Source organism: Cydia fagiglandana, chromosome 20, assembly GCF_963556715.1.
Source record: "Cydia fagiglandana chromosome 20, ilCydFagi1.1, whole genome shotgun sequence".
Classification (NCBI taxonomy): Eukaryota; Metazoa; Arthropoda; class Insecta; order Lepidoptera; family Tortricidae; genus Cydia; species Cydia fagiglandana.
The window spans coordinates 4,909,364-4,930,038 of NC_085951.1; the positions used below are offsets into that span (position 1 = coordinate 4,909,364).

At 38.1% G+C, this 20,675-nt stretch overlaps 2 protein-coding genes across 2 annotated transcripts; both read left to right on the forward strand.

Annotated features, from left to right (window-relative positions):
* The first annotated feature begins 399 nt into the window (after positions 1 to 399).
* LOC134674340 (glutamate receptor 3-like) lies at positions 400 to 20,666 on the forward strand. Its single transcript, XM_063532388.1, has 12 exons — positions 400 to 577; positions 898 to 1,049; positions 1,788 to 2,022; positions 2,959 to 3,142; positions 3,575 to 3,750; positions 4,519 to 4,739; positions 5,054 to 5,162; positions 17,418 to 17,596; positions 18,108 to 18,212; positions 18,744 to 18,910; positions 19,864 to 20,063; positions 20,588 to 20,666. Exons 1-12 carry the CDS (start codon positions 424 to 426, stop codon positions 20,662 to 20,664), a joined length of 1,959 nt encoding a protein of 652 aa, XP_063388458.1. The 5' UTR covers positions 400 to 423; the 3' UTR covers positions 20,665 to 20,666.
* LOC134674375 (large ribosomal subunit protein uL1) lies at positions 6,415 to 8,845 on the forward strand. The gene is made up of 5 exons (XM_063532440.1): positions 6,415 to 6,545; positions 6,734 to 6,889; positions 7,328 to 7,483; positions 7,864 to 8,029; positions 8,651 to 8,845. Exons 1-5 carry the CDS (start codon positions 6,541 to 6,543, stop codon positions 8,819 to 8,821), a joined length of 654 nt encoding a protein of 217 aa, XP_063388510.1. The 5' UTR covers positions 6,415 to 6,540; the 3' UTR covers positions 8,822 to 8,845.
* Positions 20,667 to 20,675: the final 9 nt, after the last annotated feature.

A 20,675-nucleotide genomic window follows, 5' to 3' on the forward strand; every position in this document is an offset into this window, starting at 1 on the left:
TCGACCTTTCTTTCGCATTACCTAATCGACCTAATGCTGCATTAGATTATAGTGTGCAAAAAGAAAATTACTGGGTTAGAACTGATTCCGGCAAGGCAAAATAAAAAATTCAACCGCAAATTACTACTGTCGACAAAAACGAACATTATAAAATTTGCTACGCTCTTTTTTGATTAAAAATTGAAGTTGGCTTCATAGGTACTTTTCGAGAATAATTATCAAGACAGTGTTTTATCATTTTAAACGGTTTAACCGTCTAATATAAAATGATCTACAATTTGAAACAGTAACTACGGGTCCAGAGTTCAAAATGTACATTCACAGCACAACATAAACAAACTAATAGTGAATACTTCACCCTCGTTTACTTAAATATAATCTTAACTCTAGCACCTATCATAAATCGCTCGCTTGCGTCCAAAGATGGCGCATTTCCAATTGATTTTCATTTTGACATTCTTTTGTGTTTCAAAAGCACAATCTCATGATTTGAGTCGACGCGTCGAATTCCTTAAAGGTTTTCTGCAAGGCGAAGGGAGGTCATCGACTATTGTCTCGCATATGCAACTGAGTAAAAGTAAATTATTTAATCTCCTTTAGTTTGTCTTAATAATTTACTATTTTTGTTCGTTTGATCTACACTCAATCAAACGAACAGAAATTCCAATAAATAAAAAATATAGTAAATAAGATTAGTTTAAACAATTTGTGGATTAGATATGGGTCGAATTCATATCCTGTGATTAAAATTAGAATAAATACGCCTATCTGTTTAGCTAATACAAATAAAATCAATATGAATATTAATAAAACGTTCGCAGCCGCATGACGCACCATATGTGTCATTAGCACTGAAAAGCTAGAGTAGTACCCAATTGGTTTCGTCTTGTATTTCAGAAGAACATGTTCAAATGTGTAAAATGCTAGCTGCTGATCACAAACAATTTAAAATAGCCCCTAACATTCAAAACACGCTATCTAAGGAAACTGGTGATGTCGTTCACCTGGTCGACTTACACGGTGAATCTGCGCGGGACCTGTTGTACAAGGTAGAGAAAATTTGGGCATTTTCATTTAACTTGTACAAGTTAAGCGCGACTTAAGACGTGTTTCAGTAACGTCTAACCGTTACCTTCCTGACAAAATGTATGAGATTTGACTTTGACCGTCAGTTTTGTAACGATTGCTAACCGGCCGTTAAAGGTGTTCAATTAAGTGAAATGCCCAGGGGGCCGATTTTTGAATTTCGATCGCTCGATTTCGTCACTCGAAAATCGGTGTAAAACGGCGAAATGCTAATTTTTGAAATACGAGCGATCAAAATTTGGAATCTATTGGTATTGACCACTCGATTTGAATTCTATTAGTAGAATTTAAATGCCTATAGTAGCGGAGATATTATTTAACGAAATACACGAAATCGAGTGGTCGAAATTCAAAAATCGGCTCCCAGGTACTTAATTTAGTTTTTATTCCCATAGTGAAAGTAGCCCATTGTTTAGCTACGAAGCGGGTTGATTGTGATATTCCCTTAGGAATTTTACTTTCCAAGTAGGTTTTTTATCGATTAGTCTTTTTAGGCAGAGTTACACCAAGAAAAGTCTGCAGCGATTCTGATAGCCATAGTTATTTGTACGTCATGATAGAAGTTTGACGTTTAAAATAACACTTGCACTGCGTGGGCTATCAAAACCTCTGCAGACTTTTTGGTATAACTCTAGTGCCTAGGTATTCAGTGACATAACTAACTATACCTACTTAATCAAGCTCAATTTCTATCTATCAAGGCAATCAAGGATGGATTGATCAAGAGTCCCAGTCGATGGCTACTGTTTACCAATAATCGCAATAATGATCTAAGCTCCTTATCGAATGATCGCTGTAACGATATAAATACCATAGCGAATGATTACATTGATGAGAAACGAGCCATTGAAGATCGGTTCGCTAACCTGTACATTGATATAAGCACGGAGGTCTACGTTGCATTTCAACGAAGTAACTGCGTACTTTTATATTCAGGTAAGATTCCTGTATCATTATAAAATAAAAAACTAAATATTAAAAAAAAATTTAAACCGACTTCAAATGGGAAAATCTTCAAACTCTGATTTAACAAATTTGTTACGATTTTGATACGACGGACGATCGCAATTAGCGTTACCTAGGCTACACACGTAACTATAAATCGTAGCGATTAAACTGTGCAGTCCGGTTTTATCCACCGTGTGTATGACAAATCGTTACGATAATCGACAACGATTTGTCATACACACGGCAGATAAAACAGCGCAAATCGGACTGCACAGTTTAATCGCTACGATTTATCGTTACGTATGTAGCCGGCATTAGCGATCGTCGAGGTCGTATCAAAACAAGATCAGTAAATCAGCATCGGCCATTAAACAAAAGGGTGAGAGATCTAAAACTAAACCTTGTCTTCTTCTTTTGTAAAAACTTTGGTAGTTTGGGTAGGTAAGTATAAGTAGTTCATAAAATAATGAAATTCATTAATTTATAACATGTACATTTGTACAGTCCATTAAAAATAATTACGAATAATTCCACACTGCTATAAATATTCAGTAGTGGATTCTTAATTATATAATCTAGATATTCTAGATTATCACGATGCCAAAATAAAGATGCATAGCGTGCTCATGCAGCACATGGTTAAACGTATTTATTTGCATAAAGTATAGGTACCTACTTAGATAATGTTAATACTTGCATGGAGTATTGAATCATAGGTAATTAATGTAATTAGGTATACATGATAAATAAATACGTAAGTAAATTTAATATGTACTTAGTAGTAATTGTAACTTTAGATTTCCATACGGCATACCCATGTTTTGTTCACAATCACCCTATTTTATTTACAAAACACCTACTCAGCAAAGTGTGATATTAGTTTTAATACTTTACAGTACTTAAAGATCTGTCACCTCTTTGCAGTGTATAAAATAAAAGCCCACCTCCCCCTGATATGGGAGGACTTCGGCGTGTGGACGCCGGTCGGCTTCGACCGGCCGCGGCCGGCGCCGGCGGCGGTGCGACGACGCGATCTGCGGGGCGCGGATGTTGTCGTACCTACCGTCTTACTGCACAACCGAACTTTGGAGGACTTGCCCGACTATCTGTAATGGCTCCTCTACACGATGGGCCAACGCCGGCCACTCCAACGGACGCAGCCATGCGGTAGAATGAGATAGCTATATCACTTGCTCCCTCTAACGCATAAATGCGTCCCTTGGAGTGGCCGGCGTTGGCCCAACGTGTAGAGAAGCCATAAGCCATAATACTGCAGCAGACAAAAACAAGGCACCGTCTTCATTCCTAACCACTCACCAGCATCAAATATTGGCCTATACTTATAGCCACGTCAAATTAAGCCGTGCATATTTTCACCACGTCGTGCGCTGGCGTCCGCGTCCTTTGTATTTCCCCCATTACCAACTTAGCACATTTACTTAAGTACTTATACTCTTATACAAAGGCCATAGATACTCGTAAATTATACAATAACAAAGTAAAATCACATTACAAATAATCGCTCATAATATTCTTTCAGACACCGGGAACGGGACACAATGACAAAACTAGTATATTATATGTGTACGCACCTAGTAGAATGGGTGAATGGAACCAAGGTACTGAATCGGACTACCTCATGGGGCTACCTGCAACCAGATGGTCAGTGGGATGGGATCGTACGTGAAATGCAAGATGGACGGGCTGATTTAGCAGGTTACGAATATTTATTTATTTCGGTTCGTAGGTAGGTATTTTATTAATATTTTTTTCTACTCGTCGACTAATTCTTGAATTAAGATTTCTTATACATACCAAACTTCAATTGGGTATTTTTAATGTATGGGCTCCCAGCTCAACTATAATATTCATTTCGATACAGTTTGGTCAACTATAATGAAATTGGCCAATCACAGCTCGCCGTGATCAAGAGGACGAAACAAAACCATAGCTCAAATTAATTATTTATTAGGTTGTATAGTAGAAACAATTGGTTCATAAGTCAGAAACGCGCATGTGACACCCTTAATATGGCAACATCCATAGACTACGAAAACCACTTAGTGTTGCTTGTTAGTCTCCATAGGCTACGGTGGCCAAAATCGAGAAAACAACTGTCTAAAAATTGAATGTAGCGCGGAGAAAGTACCAGGGCCTCATGAGTTACGCTTACGAGAAGGTGTCGTTGACGGCCGGGGCAGGTATCGCGGCTGCTCGCGTATCTTACAATTAGCTGTACCTATACTTTTGGTTTGGTTGTTTGTATGATTCTTTTAAAGTATTATTTTTGCTGACTCGTAGAAAAAGTATTGTATACAATAGTGATATAATCACGCTTTTCAATCTCGTACCTGACTTAGGCAACTCAGCAAGCTTCGTTGCCTAAACACGGTACTCGACTGAAAAGCTCTCTATTATATCACGATTGTATAAAATACTATAGACCTATTTTCTAAAAATGAATATGGGCTTGAACTCCCACAGGTTCCTGTATGATAGCACAAAAAGAACGTGTAAAATACGTGAACTACTTCCTGGCCCCTTCGAAGATTGAAGCTATGTTTGTGTTCAAGAAGCCAGCGCTTGCGTCGGTGACTAACATCTACGTTCTACCTTTTGACGTTGGTGTTTGGATTTCAACTGTACTTCTGATCATTATATCATCCTTTACTTTATTTTTGTCTTCTTTTGGAGAGGATCGTATGGTAAGTTGTTTTCTAGAAAACATACCAATGAATTCATTAAATAGGTATTATAAACTAACTAAACTCATACTAATGTAAGAACGCTAAGCGCGAAGAATTTCGTACATTGACCAGTCATATATGTAAATCGCACGCGCATAATTATACTGCTGTCCCGTTCGCACAGTGGCATTAACCCCCGGCAGCATGAGCGGGACAGCAATATATATTTATAATTACGCGCATGCGATAGAGATAGGAAATGGCAGGTCACTGTATGAGATTCATCGTGTATAGCGTCCTTACTTTAAAAGATGTTATTTACCTACCTACAGAAGAATTACAACAGCAAGTCATGGCTACAAAAAACGTCAGATGGATTTTTTGATACGCTGTGTTTAGTATTTCAACAAGGAACTGCAGCTGATCCGCTTTCGATAGCCAGTAAGTTCATATTCATAACAGTAAATTTTAAGCCATAATATAATTATATAATACACCTACTTATTTTTATAATGATATCCGTTTATGATAATATGCTTCGACGTTAACGGTATTAAAAGAGTACATTTTCCATTACTACCAACATAAACACGTTTAATTTGCTATCTGGCAAAAAAGATCAAATCCGGTGTATAAAAAAATATTGACACGCATGCGCTCATAGACAAGGGCCCAAGGCCCAACCATAGACATAATATATATAGACGGTGTCTCAGCGAGCTGTCACTGTTGCCACTTTTGTTTAGTGTACGATTAACAATGAGGCCCACGTTGCTGTAGCCATGTCGATAAAGTCATATCGATAAACTATCGACATTTCTTGCAATTTTAATTTTACTTCAAAGGCTTAACGATACCTAAAATGACCAAAAACGCTTTTATTCTTTATTGCGGTTATCAGATCACAATTTTATAGTCACGCCCCAGCAGGGAACCAAGGGAAAGTTCAGATATTTAATTGAAATACATAAATACCTCCTAAAATAGGTGTTCCGCAATAATTGAATTATATTATTATATTATAATATATTCATTATCCATTAGCATTTCAATAATGTTTATGTTTAACGAAGATATTGAAGCTTCAATTAATTGCTATTTCGTTCCACTGTGTAGCATTTATCGATATATAACATGATTAAAATCGACTTTTGACATCCCTAAAAGAGCACATATACACGTTTTTACGCACATATACACAGCCTGGATGCATCAAAAAAGGCAACACTTGATTTGAAGTTCACCTTGTCAACAGTATGGTTGTCCTTTTTTGACAAATGGCATTTTAAAAGAGCGAGGAGAGAGAAATGATACTAGTTGCTGCGCCGTCAAAGAGAACAGAAAAGGTAGGGGCCTTGCATGCGCTCCTCGCCAACATTGCCAGATCTACGAAACAATCCGTAGATCTACGGTATTTAGGCTTTGTGCGTGGACCTACAGAGATTATTGTTGAATCTACGGAAGTACGGAACAACAGTTAAAAAAAAACGGAAGTTACTTTTCTGCGAAACAGCGACACTGAATAAAACTTTTGAAAAGTAAATTTAATGAAATTTCTCTTGGTTCTCCAAGTATTTCAAATTATTTCAAAAAAATTTCGCATTGTTACTAACTTTTGATGACCTTGTAATTTTCGGCTGGAATAGCCGGATTTGTTGACCAATAAATATTTTTCTCATATTCCTACTGTCGCTGTCGACCTACAGATTTTAGAAAATTTAATCTGGCAGCACTGCTCCCCGCCTCCCACTTCGGTTCCGCCATTACACGTTCTTTCTTTCGGTTGTCACTTTCGTGAGGAGTGGTTTATTCATCGACGATGTCGTAAGTTTGCTTATTTCTTTAAATACTATTAACAAGGATTATAATTATTAGAACTCGTTAACAACTGATCGGAAACTGTAGTATTGTTAAATCAACAATGTAGACGACAAATTACTAGCATGTATGTAACACGTTGGCGACATAACCTATAAAGTGTCCGATGCTAACCTTATTTTTACTTATTTTAGGTCGAAAGTATCCCGTGATACGCTCTATGAGTGCGTCAACGCCGTGCTTCAGGCGTCAAAGGACAAGAAGCGCCGCTTCCTGGAGACAGTTGAAATCCAGATCGGTCTGAAGAACTATGACCCCCAGAAGGACAAGCGTTTCTCTGGCACCGTCAAGTACGTTTACCTGTACTAAACATTTTTGTGGTCGCCATGCGGCCACCAGAGTGGTTAAATACAGGGAGTTGGCTTATTGCTGACGGGACTCTACCCAGAGTCTTTAAATATCGGGTAGGCGAGCTTCGGCTCTCCGACTAACTTTTAAGGTTATAAAGGAGTGGTAAGCCAGCGATTACTTATCATTAAATTAGTGAAATTTTCGAGTCCCACTGTCTGGTTTGGTCTAATTTACTGAACAATGTGTCTATTCCATTTGCCAAAAGTTTTTGACCCAAAACAAAAAACGAATCGCTCAATGCAACTAGATGATGTCTAAAATTGCATGTATTATCTAATGAAAATACTTTGATGACAAACTTTATCTGATACCCCTAAATACTTAAATCAAATTCCTATAACTTGGTACTATTCGCTAAAAGCAGTGATCAATTGCAGACTGAAGTACATCCCCCGCCCCAAGATGCAGGTGTGCATTCTGGGAGATCAGCAGCACTGCGACGAGGCAAAGAACTTGGATGTGCCGTGCATGGATGCCGAAGCTTTGAAGAAGCTCAACAAGAACAAGAAGCTTGTCAAGAAACTAGCTAAGAAGTAAGTTGTTTATCTATTGACCTTAGAGCCACCCCACACTAGCGTCTCCCGAGCGTTGGTGTTTAGTCAACTCTACGGCAGATGCTCAACGCAACATTGTTTCAACTGCGCAGCTACCCCATTTCCCATAGTGCCATGACGCTCTATAATATTTTCATGCAATTTAAGAAAGTAAGCGCCACTTACACCATCCAACTAACCTGGGGTTAACCGGTTAAACCATTAACCCAGTGTAAAATTATACTGGAAACCGTGGCAACTCCTGGTTTAGCCATGTTAACCCTGGGTTTGTGAATGGTGCAAGTGGCCCTATGGCAATGTTCTTTTTCATGTCATATGTCGGTTTTTACAGATTTTTATTTTCTTCAACTTATTTCCAGATACGATGCTTTCCTGGCATCTGAATCCCTGATCAAACAGATCCCGCGTCTGCTGGGCCCCGGTCTCAACAAGGCGGGCAAGTTCCCTGGTCTGCTCTCCCACCAGGAGTCCATGACGCAGAAGATCGATGAGGTCAAGGCCACCATCAAGTTCCAGATGAAGAAGGTAATATTTTTGTTTTACATATTTTTAGTATTCCGTACAAAACTTTGTTCACGGAACAGTTATTATTTTTACAATCCTTAAAGCCTGTCAAATATTATATTTTGCATAGATGGGACTTAATATGTTTAATCATAGGTCTTGTGCCTTATTATCAGATAGCCATTGTAAAATATTTTAAAATTTGTTAACATCGAGTTAGAATTGAAATTGTAAATACATGTGCACGTTTTAGGGTTCTGTACCCACAGGGTAAAAATAGGACCCTATTACTAAGAATCCACTGTCTGTCACCAGGCTGTCCAGGCTGTATCTCATGAACTGTGAGTTGTTTCCGCTATAACAACAAATACTATAAAGTACGGAACCCTCGGTGGGCAAGTATCACTCGCACTCGTCCCATTTTTGTATTATTTTGTCCCAAGTCCTTCAAAGTTTTGACAGCTTTGTACAAAGGGTTAGTAATGGCAGTTCATAACAATAGAAAAAAATCGAAATGATGTTTAAAATTGCATGTATTATCTAATGAAAATACTTTGATGACCAACTTTCACTGATCATTCATTCTATCACCACCTATCAATACTTACCAAAAAGAATACTGAATAAAACATCGTTTTCCAGGTCCTGTGTCTGTCTGTGGCAGTTGGACACGTGGACATGACCCCGGACGAGCTGGCACAGAACGTGCATCTCTCCATCAACTTCCTCGTGTCGCTGCTCAAGAAGCACTGGCAGAACGTGCGCTCGCTGCACATGAAATCCACCATGGGCCCGCCCCAGAGATTGTACTAAGCTATAATATACTGGACTACTAAATTTATTGTTTTTTTACTACCCTGACTATCTGTATTTAAAATGTCAACCACTTCGCAAGTACGCACTGCCGTCTCTTACCGCATGAACCGTATCATAGTTAAATTACGTCATGCTCCGTGGAAACCCCACTGTCTGTTTTGTGATTTATTGAAACGTAATGCTGATGTACACAATATGTACTGAATTAGTACATACTTAGAAAAATTTGTACCTCAATAGATCGAGAGTACAATTAACTCAATTCGGACTTGCTGTAGAGCATCTCCCCAGCAACCCCAAAATTTAATTAAAGAATATTCACGTAAATACTTACTTTTTAGCAAAAAAGACGCCTAAAAAAAATTGTACTGCAGTTTTTAATGTTGATCGAGTAAGCCATGGCTAGTTAAATTAACTAATTGTCGCCAGGACGCAAGCGCCTCCAGCCGACTTCTCATAGCTCCTCTACACGATGGGCCAACGCCGGCCACTCCAAGGGACGCATTTATGCGTTAGAGGGAGCAAGTGATATTGCTATCTCATTCTACTGCATGGCTGCGTCCCTTGGAGTGGCTGGCGTTGGCCCATCGTGTAGAGGAGCCATCAAACGTACGAAACTTTGTGTTTTTATTTAGGTACAATGAGATACACACGTTTTATTTATGTTATGAACTTGGTTTCTGGTGAGAGTTCAATTTTTTTCTTGGCAACCAGCAATGGGGGTGTAGTTGCATTGATCATAAACGTACGTACTTATTTTTAGTCGTACCTTCGTGTTTTTTACATGACATTATTGAAGTATCTTGATAACGTTAAAACGAAGATTAGGTACTTTTATTTTTATTGCTAGGTACTTATAGGAGTTACAATTCATAAAACCATATTTTTATATCATTTTTAATTGTTTAACGTAAAATATGTTATACAAGGAAACATAATAAACAAATCGATTGAAAACTATTTTTAAGTTATCTTATTGACAAAATATCATCATCTAAACATATATAAACATTGATTGACTTTTTGCATTTTTAATAAAATTAACTCTTGATGTAAATAAGTATGTTTGATTGAAATGGTTTACCAAAATTTGTTTTATGTACCTTTGTCTTGAGATCATCATAGCAGTACCAGTAAGGTCCCGTTTTACAATGAGCTGTAAAATGACCAAGTCCTGTTGCAACTGTTGGAGGTACAAATTCAATAATTGACGCTAGGTCGTATCGTCTGTTGCTTTGCAGAACTAATGTTTTTGGCAGTTCTTTTATAGTCACTGTATTAACGACTTCAAATATAATATGATCCGATAAATTATAGGTCATCGCAACTGTGCCAAAACATTGTTCGTTATTACACTTTGTATATTCATTGCTCAACATAGAGTTTGCTGATGATTCTAAGCCAGCAAGACTCTCCTCCAAGTATAGGATATTCAACGGTAAAATTGGTAACATTCTTTCTGTTCTCTTGTCACAAGTATTGCATGTTTTTAAAATTCTTGCACTACAATATTCACTAAAGAGAATCGACTCAAAAATCTTGGTCACATTACACTGACAATCATAAATTTTGAGATTACCCTGGTAAGAAATTTTGTCACAAAAATTTATAAGAATATCTGACCTTAATCGTAATACATCAACATCCAAGTCATTCAGAGATACTGCTTTAACCAACATAGAAAAAGTCGATTTTATACGGTCGACATGTTGAGCAAAAACATTATTCTCTTTATAAAGTACGGCAAATGCTTGTAGAACAGCATCAAACGCGCATGTATTTTGCAAAATTATATCTTTCATTCCTGATCTACTAATATTTCCGTTTGGAATCAAATGTACATACTTTCTATTACTCTTTGGTTTAATTGTTTCGATTAAAGGTTTCGATTTATTAGTATTGTTTTTGTTTCGCCAGTTTTCCTCGTTTTTTGGTTTAGCTATGAATATAGAATTATCCCCGAAAGATTTATCAGTTTCATCAAAGCTTTTTTGTGATTTTTCTTGTGAATCATTAGTACAATCAAGGGAACCATTTGCTGTCTGAAAAATATCAGGATAAGAGCGTTTCGCGGCCTTTAATTCTCCAGATAAATAATCAGTATGAACCATAATAAATCTATCCACACGCAAAAGACCGCAGTCTTTAAAATAACTTTCAACGTTGCTGCTACTAGCATTGTCAGTCGATTCCTTGAAAAAAGGCAACATTAGATTAGTCCAAAGGGGCAGTCTATATATAAGTTTCTTAAAGCTTTCTATAAATATAGGAAAAAAATAAACATTTTCAAAATTAGTGTCTTCACACAGATCACTGTGCACTTTTTCTCTGTTTATAATATGTTCGAAATCGGCAATAACTGTGTTCTGAAGAAGTAATTCGTCATCATTTTCTTCAAATATCGAACCCTCGTTGTCTGATTCTATTACTTCTTCTGGTTGTTCCATTTCTTCAAGAATGTTTTCAATTTCTTCAGTTGTGCCAAGCAACTTTTCTTTAGCTATTTCACATCTCGTTATCTGGCCATTTTTTGTACATCGATCAAATCTGTTAACTGCAACTATTATAACATTTAGTATGATTTCTTTCGCCGTCGCATAAATATTACACGATTTAAGCTTTAACAATTGCCGTATGTAAAATTTCTTCACACGCATGTCAACATTTTTGAAACATTTAAGTCTGTATAAAGTTTTTATAAAATGTGACGAATCAAGGCGCATTATACACTTTGGACTAACTTTCGTTAGCCCTTCTAAAAGTGAAAAACAGTGATTTATGTAAGCTTTTGTCGTATTAAAGGTAGTGAACACTTTAACACAAGCACCGATCAAAGCGCTGGAGTCATCGGTAATCACTTCCTTAGGTTTTGGCATAGATTGTATCCATGTTTTTAGCCATAAATATATGTTGTCTAGTGTTTGAGTAGCTGAAATCATCTGAGCGATTGGTATAGACGTGTTTTTAATTTTAAGAAGTACAACGTATAAGAACAGATGTTTTGACTGGTAACAGCGTTTCGGGTCGATTGGAGGCCGTATTTTTTTAAATAATGATCCAGTTGCGTCTAGGCTCAGTGAAGTATAATTTGTATGTGAAAATGTTTCATAAAATGTTCGCTGCAACTTCGTCCAATAATAGACAAAGAAGGGGTTGAGGGAAACATTCCGAATTACAGTATCAAATGGTGGCGTAAAACTCATTATCCATAACGCCATCGTCACAACTCTGTGATAATATGTGGAAGTATTAGTCCGGCTCCTTATATTTTGAAGAGTTTTAAGTGTAGGAATGAAAGGCGGTTCCTGTGTATCATCATCACCAAGGACACTATTCATTAATTTATTTCGAAATACTATTGGATATTCATTTTCCAAGCTAGCAGCAAGTTTTTCTTTAGTGCATTTTGTTATTCTAACTTTTTTCTTGTGGATCAATTCTGAATCTACATTTTGCAGAATACACTTTACAGAAATCGAATTACTATCACGATTATCGGTGTAGATAAAAATTTTACCACTGCATTCTTGACAGTAACCATTTATTTTTACACTGTCACCATTAGTATAATTATTTTTGAATACCCATGTGCACCTATTTTTAGTTTTTTCCCAAATTTGTTTTCTTATACAGTCGCTCCAAACTCCTGACGGCAATCTCTTTTTTAAACTGCGGCGACCAGAACTGTCTTTGATGTCATTATGTAGCTGCGGTTTGATCTTTTCCCATTCGCATAGTTCCATTTCAAATTCTACTATATTGTCATCACAATCACTGTTACTATCAGAAAGTGTTGACTCACCACTATTGCTATCCACACTTGAAGAATCTTCGGAACAACCGTTACTTTTACCGATAGATAGTTCATGATTAATATTTTTATTAATGTCCATCTCACTAAAAAATAAATTGAAATTTCTTTTAGCGGAAAGGTACAAAGCCTTAGGTGATATTTGAGCACTTAACTTACGACTTATTGTCTTGTAAACATCACTTCCAGAACTTGGCAAACTAGTCACATCACGGAATTGTTCACTGTGTTGTAAGAAAACACACTTTTGTTCCTCTAAAGAAACGGATAATCTTTTTCCACGCTTCATTTTTGAGAATGTACGAACACCATACGCGATCGTAACGGAGGAGTGAATGATGATTCGGTTAAAACACTAATTGAGGGTAGTTGACAAATTTTACACTGCAGTGATATTAATACCCACATAAACAGAACAGTACCCGCGACATACATTCATGTTGTATCTGTGGGTGTAAGTATGAATGTAAGTAATTAAGGAAAACTATTATACAGTCTGACAAAAAAGAGTACAAATTAAAAAGTGGCAATACTGTAGTGTCGTCCCGTTTTCTAATATACAATTATACATTGATTTGAAAGGGACGACACTTCAGTATTGCCACTTTTTAATTTCTACTCTTTTTGCCAACAACAACAACAGCCTATAAGTAAAGTGGTCAAGTAAATCTTGTCAAAAGAAAAAGGCGGCAAATTTAAAAATGTAGGCGCCAAGGGTTATCGTCCCAAAGAAAAACTGAATTTCGCGCCTTTTACTAGTGACAAGATTTGCTTGACCAACTATAGGTAAATATGTAAATATATTTGTCTAGTTCTTGTCACGGGTCACAGACAAGACATCCTGCAGACTGAGCATAGTAGCGCTACCACAAAATGCACTAAAGAAAAACTTGCTGCTAGCTTGGAAAATGAATATCCAATAGTATTTCGAAACAAATTAATGAATAGTGTCCTTGGTGATGATGATACACAGGAACCGCCTTTCATTCCTACACCTAAAACTCTTCAAAATATAAGGAGCCGGACTAATACTTCCACATATTATCACAGAGTTGTGACGATGGCGTTATGGATAATGAGTTTTACGCCACCATTTGATACTGTAATTCGGAATGTTTCCCTCAACCCCTTCTTTGTCTATTATTGGACGAAGTTGCAGCGAACATTTTATGAAACATTTTCACATACAAATTATACTTCACTGAGCCTAGACGCAACTGGATCATTATTTAAAAAAATACGGCCTCCAATCGACCCGAAACGCTGTTACCAGTCAAAACATCTGTTCTTATACGTTGTACTTCTTAAAATTAAAAACACGTCTATACCAATCGCTCAGATGATTTCAGCTACTCAAACACTAGACAACATATATTTATGGCTAAAAACATGGATACAATCTATGCCAAAACCTAAGGAAGTGATTACCGATGACTCCAGCGCTTTGATCGGTGCTTGTGTTAAAGTGTTCACTACCTTTAATACGACAAAAGCTTACATAAATCACTGTTTTTCACTTTTAGAAGGGCTAACGAAAGTTAGTCCAAAGTGTATAATGCGCCTTGATTCGTCACATTTTATAAAAACTTTATACAGACTTAAATGTTTCAAAAATGTTGACATGCGTGTGAAGAAATTTTACATACGGCAATTGTTAAAGCTTAAATCGTGTAATATTTATGCGACGGCGAAAGAAATCATACTAAATGTTATAATAGTTGCAGTTAACAGATTTGATCGATGTACAAAAAATGGCCAGATAACGAGATGTGAAATAGCTAAAGAAAAGTTGCTTGGCACAACTGAAGAAATTGAAAACATTCTTGAAGAAATGGAACAACCAGAAGAAGTAATAGAATCAGACAACGAGGGTTCGATATTTGAAGAAAATGATGACGAATTACTTCTTCAGAACACAGTTATTGCCGATTTCGAACATATTATAAACAGAGAAAAAGTGCACAGTGATCTGTGTGAAGACACTAATTTTGAAAATGTTTATTTTTTTCCTATATTTATAGAAAGCTTTAAGAAACTTATATATAGACTGCCCCTTTGGACTAATCTAATGTTGCCTTTTTTCAAGGAATCGACTGACAATGCTAGTAGCAGCAACGTTGGAAGTTATTTTAAAAACATTAAACAGCTACTACTCAATTCAAGAAGCGGTCTTTTGCGTGTGGATAGATTTATTATGGTTCATACTGATTATTTATCTGGAGAATTAAAGGCCGCGAAATGCTCTTATCCTGATATTTTTCAGACAGCAAATGGTTCCCTTGATTGTACTAATGATTCACAAGAAAAATCACAAAAAAGCTTTGATGAAACTGATAAATCTTTCGGGGATAATTCTATATTCATAGCTAAACCAAAAAACGAGGAAAACTGGCGAAACAAAAACAATACTAATAAATCGAAACCTTTAATCGAAACAATTAAACCAAAGAGTAATAGAAAGTATGTACATTTGATTCCAAACGGAAATATTAGTAGATCAGGAATGAAAGATATAATTTTGCAAAATACATGCGCGTTTGATGCTGTTCTACAAGCATTTGCCGTACTTTATAAAGAGAATAATGTTTTTGCTCAACATGTCGACCGTATAAAATCGACTTTTTCTATGTTGGTTAAAGCAGTATCTCTGAATGACTTGGATGTTGATGTATTACGATTAAGGTCAGATATTCTTATAAATTTTTGTGACAAAATTTCTTACCAGGGTAATCTCAAAATTTATGATTGTCAGTGTAATGTGACCAAGATTTTTGAGTCGATTCTCTTTAGTGAATATTGTAGTGCAAGAATTTTAAAAACATGCAATACTTGTGACAAGAGAACAGAAAGAATGTTACCAATTTTACCGTTGAATATCCTATACTTGGAGGAGAGTCTTGCTGGCTTAGAATCATCAGCAAACTCTATGTTGAGCAATGAATATACAAAGTGTAATAACGAACAATGTTTTGGCACAGTTGCGATGACCTATAATTTATCGGATCATATTATATTTGAAGTCGTTAATACAGTGACTATAAAAGAACTGCCAAAAACATTAGTTCTGCAAAGCAACAGACGATACGACCTAGCGTCAATTATTGAATTTGTACCTCCAACAGTTGCAACAGGACTTGGTCATTTTACAGCTCATTGTAAAACGGGACCTTACTGGTACTGCTATGATGATCTCAAGACAAAGGTACATAAAACAAATTTTGGTAAACCATTTCAATCAAACATACTTATTTACATCAAGAGTTAATTTTATTAAAAATGCAAAAAGTCAATCAATGTTTATATATGTTTAGATGATGATATTTTGTCAATAAGATAACTTAAAAATAGTTTTCAATCGATTTGTTTATTATGTTTCCTTGTATAACATATTTTACGTTAAACAATTAAAAATGATATAAAAATATGGTTTTATGAATTGTAACTCCTATAAGTACCTAGCAATAAAAATAAAAGTACCTAATCTTCGTTTTAACGTTATCAAGATACTTCAATAATGTCATGTAAAAAACACGAAGGTACGACTAAAAATAAGTACGTACGTTTATGATCAATGCAACTACACCCCCATTGCTGGTTGCCAAGAAAAAAATTGAACTCTCACCAGAAACCAAGTTCATAACATAAATAAAACGTGTGTATCTCATTGTACCTAAATAAAAACACAAAGTTTCGTACGTTTGATGGCTCCTCTACACGATGGGCCAACGCCAGCCACTCCAAGGGACGCAGCCATGCAGTAGAATGAGATAGCAATATCACTTGCTCCCTCTAACGCATAAATGCGTCCCTTGGAGTGGCCGGCGTTGGCCCATCGTGTAGAGGAGCTATGAGAAGTCGGCTGGAGGCGCTTGCGTCCTGGCGACAATTAGTTAATTTAACTAGCCATGGCTAACTCGATCAACATTAAAAACTGCAGTACAATTTTTTTTAGGCGTCTTTTTTGCTAAAAAGTAAGTATTTACGTGAATTTTCTTTAATTAAATTTTGGGGTTGCTGGGGAGATGCTCTACAGCAAGTCCGAATTGAGTTAATTGTACTCTCGATCTATTGAGGTACAAATTTTTCTAAGTATGTACTAATTCAGTACATATTGTGTACATCAGCATTACGTTTCAATAAATCACAAAACAGACAGTGGGGTTTCCACGGAGCATGACGTGTTAAATTACCAAGTTAGAAAAAAATGTTATTGTATACAGTTGAAATAAAATAAATCAATGATAAATTGATAAATAATTTCCATAGTCTAATAAAATATGGTCTTCTCTTCCCAAAGTGACACAAGCATACGTCACAATAACATTTATATATATAGCGCTATTGCATTTTAGGGCCCCCCTACATCTGGCGTCGCGAGCGTCGGCGTCGGTCCAGCGCTATGGAAAATGACGTCGCTGCGCAGTTGCGTCGACGTCGGCCATATAATTTTATTGTAGACGCCGACGCTCGAAAGACGCCAGATGTGGGGGGGCCCTTATTAGCGCTGTCGCATGATGACGTAGGCTTGTCAGTCACGTGGTTTGCGAGTACTCTGAAGAGTACCCGGCGATAAATATTGCACATCGGTCTTTAGAAAGGGAATATTGGAGACAACGAGAGAGAAAGAGACGACACTTTACGAAGCCGAAATTCCGATGTGCAATATTTATCGCCGGGTTAAGCAAAGTGAGGCTCGCGGGCCGCAAGTGAGAGGTTTACGGCCCGCGGGCGAGTTTTACATGTTTAGGTATTTTAGGAAAATCATCAATATTCCATCCACAGGCCGGCAGATCCTATTGCTAGGACTGATGGCGTTCATGTTCTTGTACACTGCGTACTCCGCCAACGTGGTGGCGCTCCTGCAGTCTCCCACCAACGACATCAACAGCGTTGAGACCTTGCTGACGTCGCCGGTGGCGTGCGGCTCGCAGGACGTCGTGTATGCGTGGCAGATGTTCGGGGTAAAGTATAATGGCTCCTCTACTCGATGGGCCAGCGCTGGCCACTCCAAAAGACGCAGCCATGCTGCGGTGGAATGAGATAGCAATATCACTAGCTCCCTCTACCGCATAAATGCGTCCCTTGCAGTGGCCAGCGCTGGCCCATCGTGTAGAGGAGCCGTAAGCCACGACTGTATTGGCCTATGTTACAATTAATCGAAAATTACTAGCCACCCTAAACTAAAAATGAATTCTATTCATATATAAACAGAATTCATTTTAGTATAATATGTTTCAATAACTAGCCGCCTTATATACTAAAATGAATTCTGTTAATAGGTGAATAGAATTCATGACCAATTACGGTACTTCTTGTAAATCCCAAGAACCTGTAAAAAAGTTGTATCACAATGCTCTAAAATCGAGATAGGTATGGTCGATTGGTCAGCCAAGAAAGTGGTCTACCACTTTCGACTCTATCATCTGATTGATAGAGTTACTACTTGAATTAACAATTTACGTTATTTTTCAGCACGAGTCACGCCCAATTCATCGTCTTCTGGCAGATCGTAAAATTAATTCGCAGGGGAAAAAAGGTTTCCTCAGTGTTGAAGACGGCATACGCAAAGTTAGAGAGGTACGTAGGTGTCCAGTTCAATGTATAAAGCTTCAAGTATCAATACACTGGTCTGGTGTGCGAGCAGGACATTGCAATGAACTGCGCTGCCTCGGTCACACACCCGATCAGCGTGCGTATCCGCATCAGTGTGAAAAAAGACTTATAAGTATTGGCTTATTTTATGGCAGCCATGGTAACTTTCCTTAAAAATGGACTATCGCCATATTTTAAATGGATTTTACCCTATTTTAAGGAAGCATACTTTACTATTACTGCACTACTGAGATGACTAACACTGCGTCTTACGTACGCGAACAACTCGCGAACGCGACGCGGCGCGGCGGGCCCAAGGCGTTCGCAACGAGATCGCCCACGTAGGACACTTCTATAGGTATCAAAGGATTGATTCACCCCGCGCCGCATCGCTTCGCTTCGCGTTCGCGTGTTGTTCGCCTACGTGACGTAGTACGCTGCGTAAGTAGGCATAATTTTAGTATATCCCAAAATACCAAGTACAGAATGTGATGTTATGATCATTCGTCTATCCAGGGCATGTTCGCGTTCCACGTGGAACAGACGGCGGGCTTCGACCAAATCCAGAAGACGTTCCTAGAGGACGAGAAATGCAACCTCGGCTTCATCAAGTACATGTCCACCACGTCGCCCTTCGTGGCCTTCTCGCAGATCACGCCTATCAAGGAGATGCTTAGGATCGGGTAGGTTACCTTCTCTTTAGAAGATCCCTACCCCCCTTAACCCCTCCACAGATCCCTTTGGGCCCACAGATTACCAGAGCGGCTACCGCGAAAACCGAAATTCGCAAATTGCGGGGATCTTTCTCGTTTACTCCAGTGAAAGCGTAATTAGAGTGACAGAGAAAAATGCCCGCAATTTGCGAACTTCGATTTTCGCGGTTATAGGCCTGACCGCGCGGTGTTTGGAATTTGGAACATATACACGATTGCAGCGCCATCTAATTTGGGCCTGAAATAACATTTTCACCACACCAGTTTGGAAAGGGTTACTTTGCACTTCAAAATCTGATAGCAAAGTTGCATTTTATTCACATGTGAGGCAAAGTAATCAAATGCAAATTTTGAGTTGTTTTCTTATGTTTGCTGGCAGAACTGACTTTTAAATGATGATTTTGGATGATAGATATTTAATAACATTCATTTGGATTTGATTTTGTTTGATATTTTACATTTAATATTTGCTTCGGGTTGGTGTGGTGAAAAATGTTGTGTTTCACTCGGGGGCAAATTTTGTTTAACCCTCGTGCTTTGAAACCCTTGCAACGCTCAAGATTCCATTTTTCGAACCACTCGCTACGCTCGTGGTTCAATTCTGGAATCTTTCGCTTGCTCGGGTATCAATATTAGCACGAGCGGTTAAACAACAACTTTGCCCCCTTGTAAAACAAATAACTATTATCTATTCGTTTTCATACTTGAAAATATTACTATCACGAACACTAGAGTATTTTAAAATATGTCTCACGAAAGTTTAATATCGAACACTAGAGTAGGTAGGTACGCGAAATATCTAGTACACGTTTTAGTCACGTTCTCCATGTAGGCATTCGGTTAAGTCGTGGCTCTGTAGGGCAGGTAAAGGACGCTAAAAAATACACAAACTCCCTAGAATTAAAATATCTTCTGTACTGCAGTGCTAACCGCATAATGGAAGTGGGAGTGCAGAGCCGCTCGGCGCGGCGACTAGTTCCGGAGCGGCCCCGCTGTGGCGCTAGTGCTGCCATGTTCAACGCCGTACGACTGAGCGACGTCGCGCCCGCCTTCCGCGTATTGCTGGCATTTTATGCATTGACGCTACCAATATTTGGACTGGAGATATTGGTTAAGCGACGAGGTAATCCCACAGCATAGTGTACCGCCTAGTGGTGAACGACTAGCGGGGCGTGCAGGGATTTGTAGTACAGCATGTACCTAGAGGGCACTCATACGAGAGTTTGCATGTGTTTAACATCAGTGCCGTAGCGTGAACGAATCTAGCCGTGGGCGAAGTCGCATCTGCGAGGCCCTTTTCTCTCACTGTGCCCGAAGGGGTCTGGCGCCAGGCCTCCCCTAGCTACGCCACTGTTTATCATTGACCCCGCGCCCGACACCCCGCTGAAGAGTCCACTCAGTTTGCACACTTAAGACTTGTTCACAGCCGTTTGATAGAGCACCATCATTGCCGATACTGGAGGCCAAGCTGGAGTTATTAGTTTGGCGACGAGGTAAAAGACCTACTCCACTAGTAACCACAAGAATAGCCTTTTTAACTAAGTAAAAAATCTTCACTAAATGGCCATGTGAGTCGATCCACATACAAAATACGGAACCCTAAAAAGGTCACAGCCTGTCTGGGCTAAATTACATCTATGTTTTCAGAAATGAAAAGAGAAAACTGCGACTCAAAATCTGTGGACACCGCAACTGAAGAAATCACCGAAAATATAATTATCTAAGATGAATATAT

Excerpts from the sequence above, each read along its gene's own strand:
- LOC134674340 (XM_063532388.1), top strand. The coding sequence starts at position 424 with ATGGCGCATTTCCAATTGATTTTCATTTTGACATTCTTTTGTGTTTCA. Across the intron at positions 1,050-1,787 it reads CGCGGGACCTGTTGTACAAG|GCAATCAAGGATGGATTGAT; the intron begins GTAGAGAAAATT and ends CTATCTATCAAG. Across the intron at positions 17,597-18,107 it reads ATGCGTGGCAGATGTTCGGG|CACGAGTCACGCCCAATTCA; the intron begins GTAAAGTATAAT and ends GTTATTTTTCAG.
- LOC134674375 (XM_063532440.1), top strand. Across the intron at positions 7,484-7,863 it reads GTCAAGAAACTAGCTAAGAA|ATACGATGCTTTCCTGGCAT; the intron begins GTAAGTTGTTTA and ends ACTTATTTCCAG. Across the intron at positions 8,030-8,650 it reads TCAAGTTCCAGATGAAGAAG|GTCCTGTGTCTGTCTGTGGC; the intron begins GTAATATTTTTG and ends ATCGTTTTCCAG.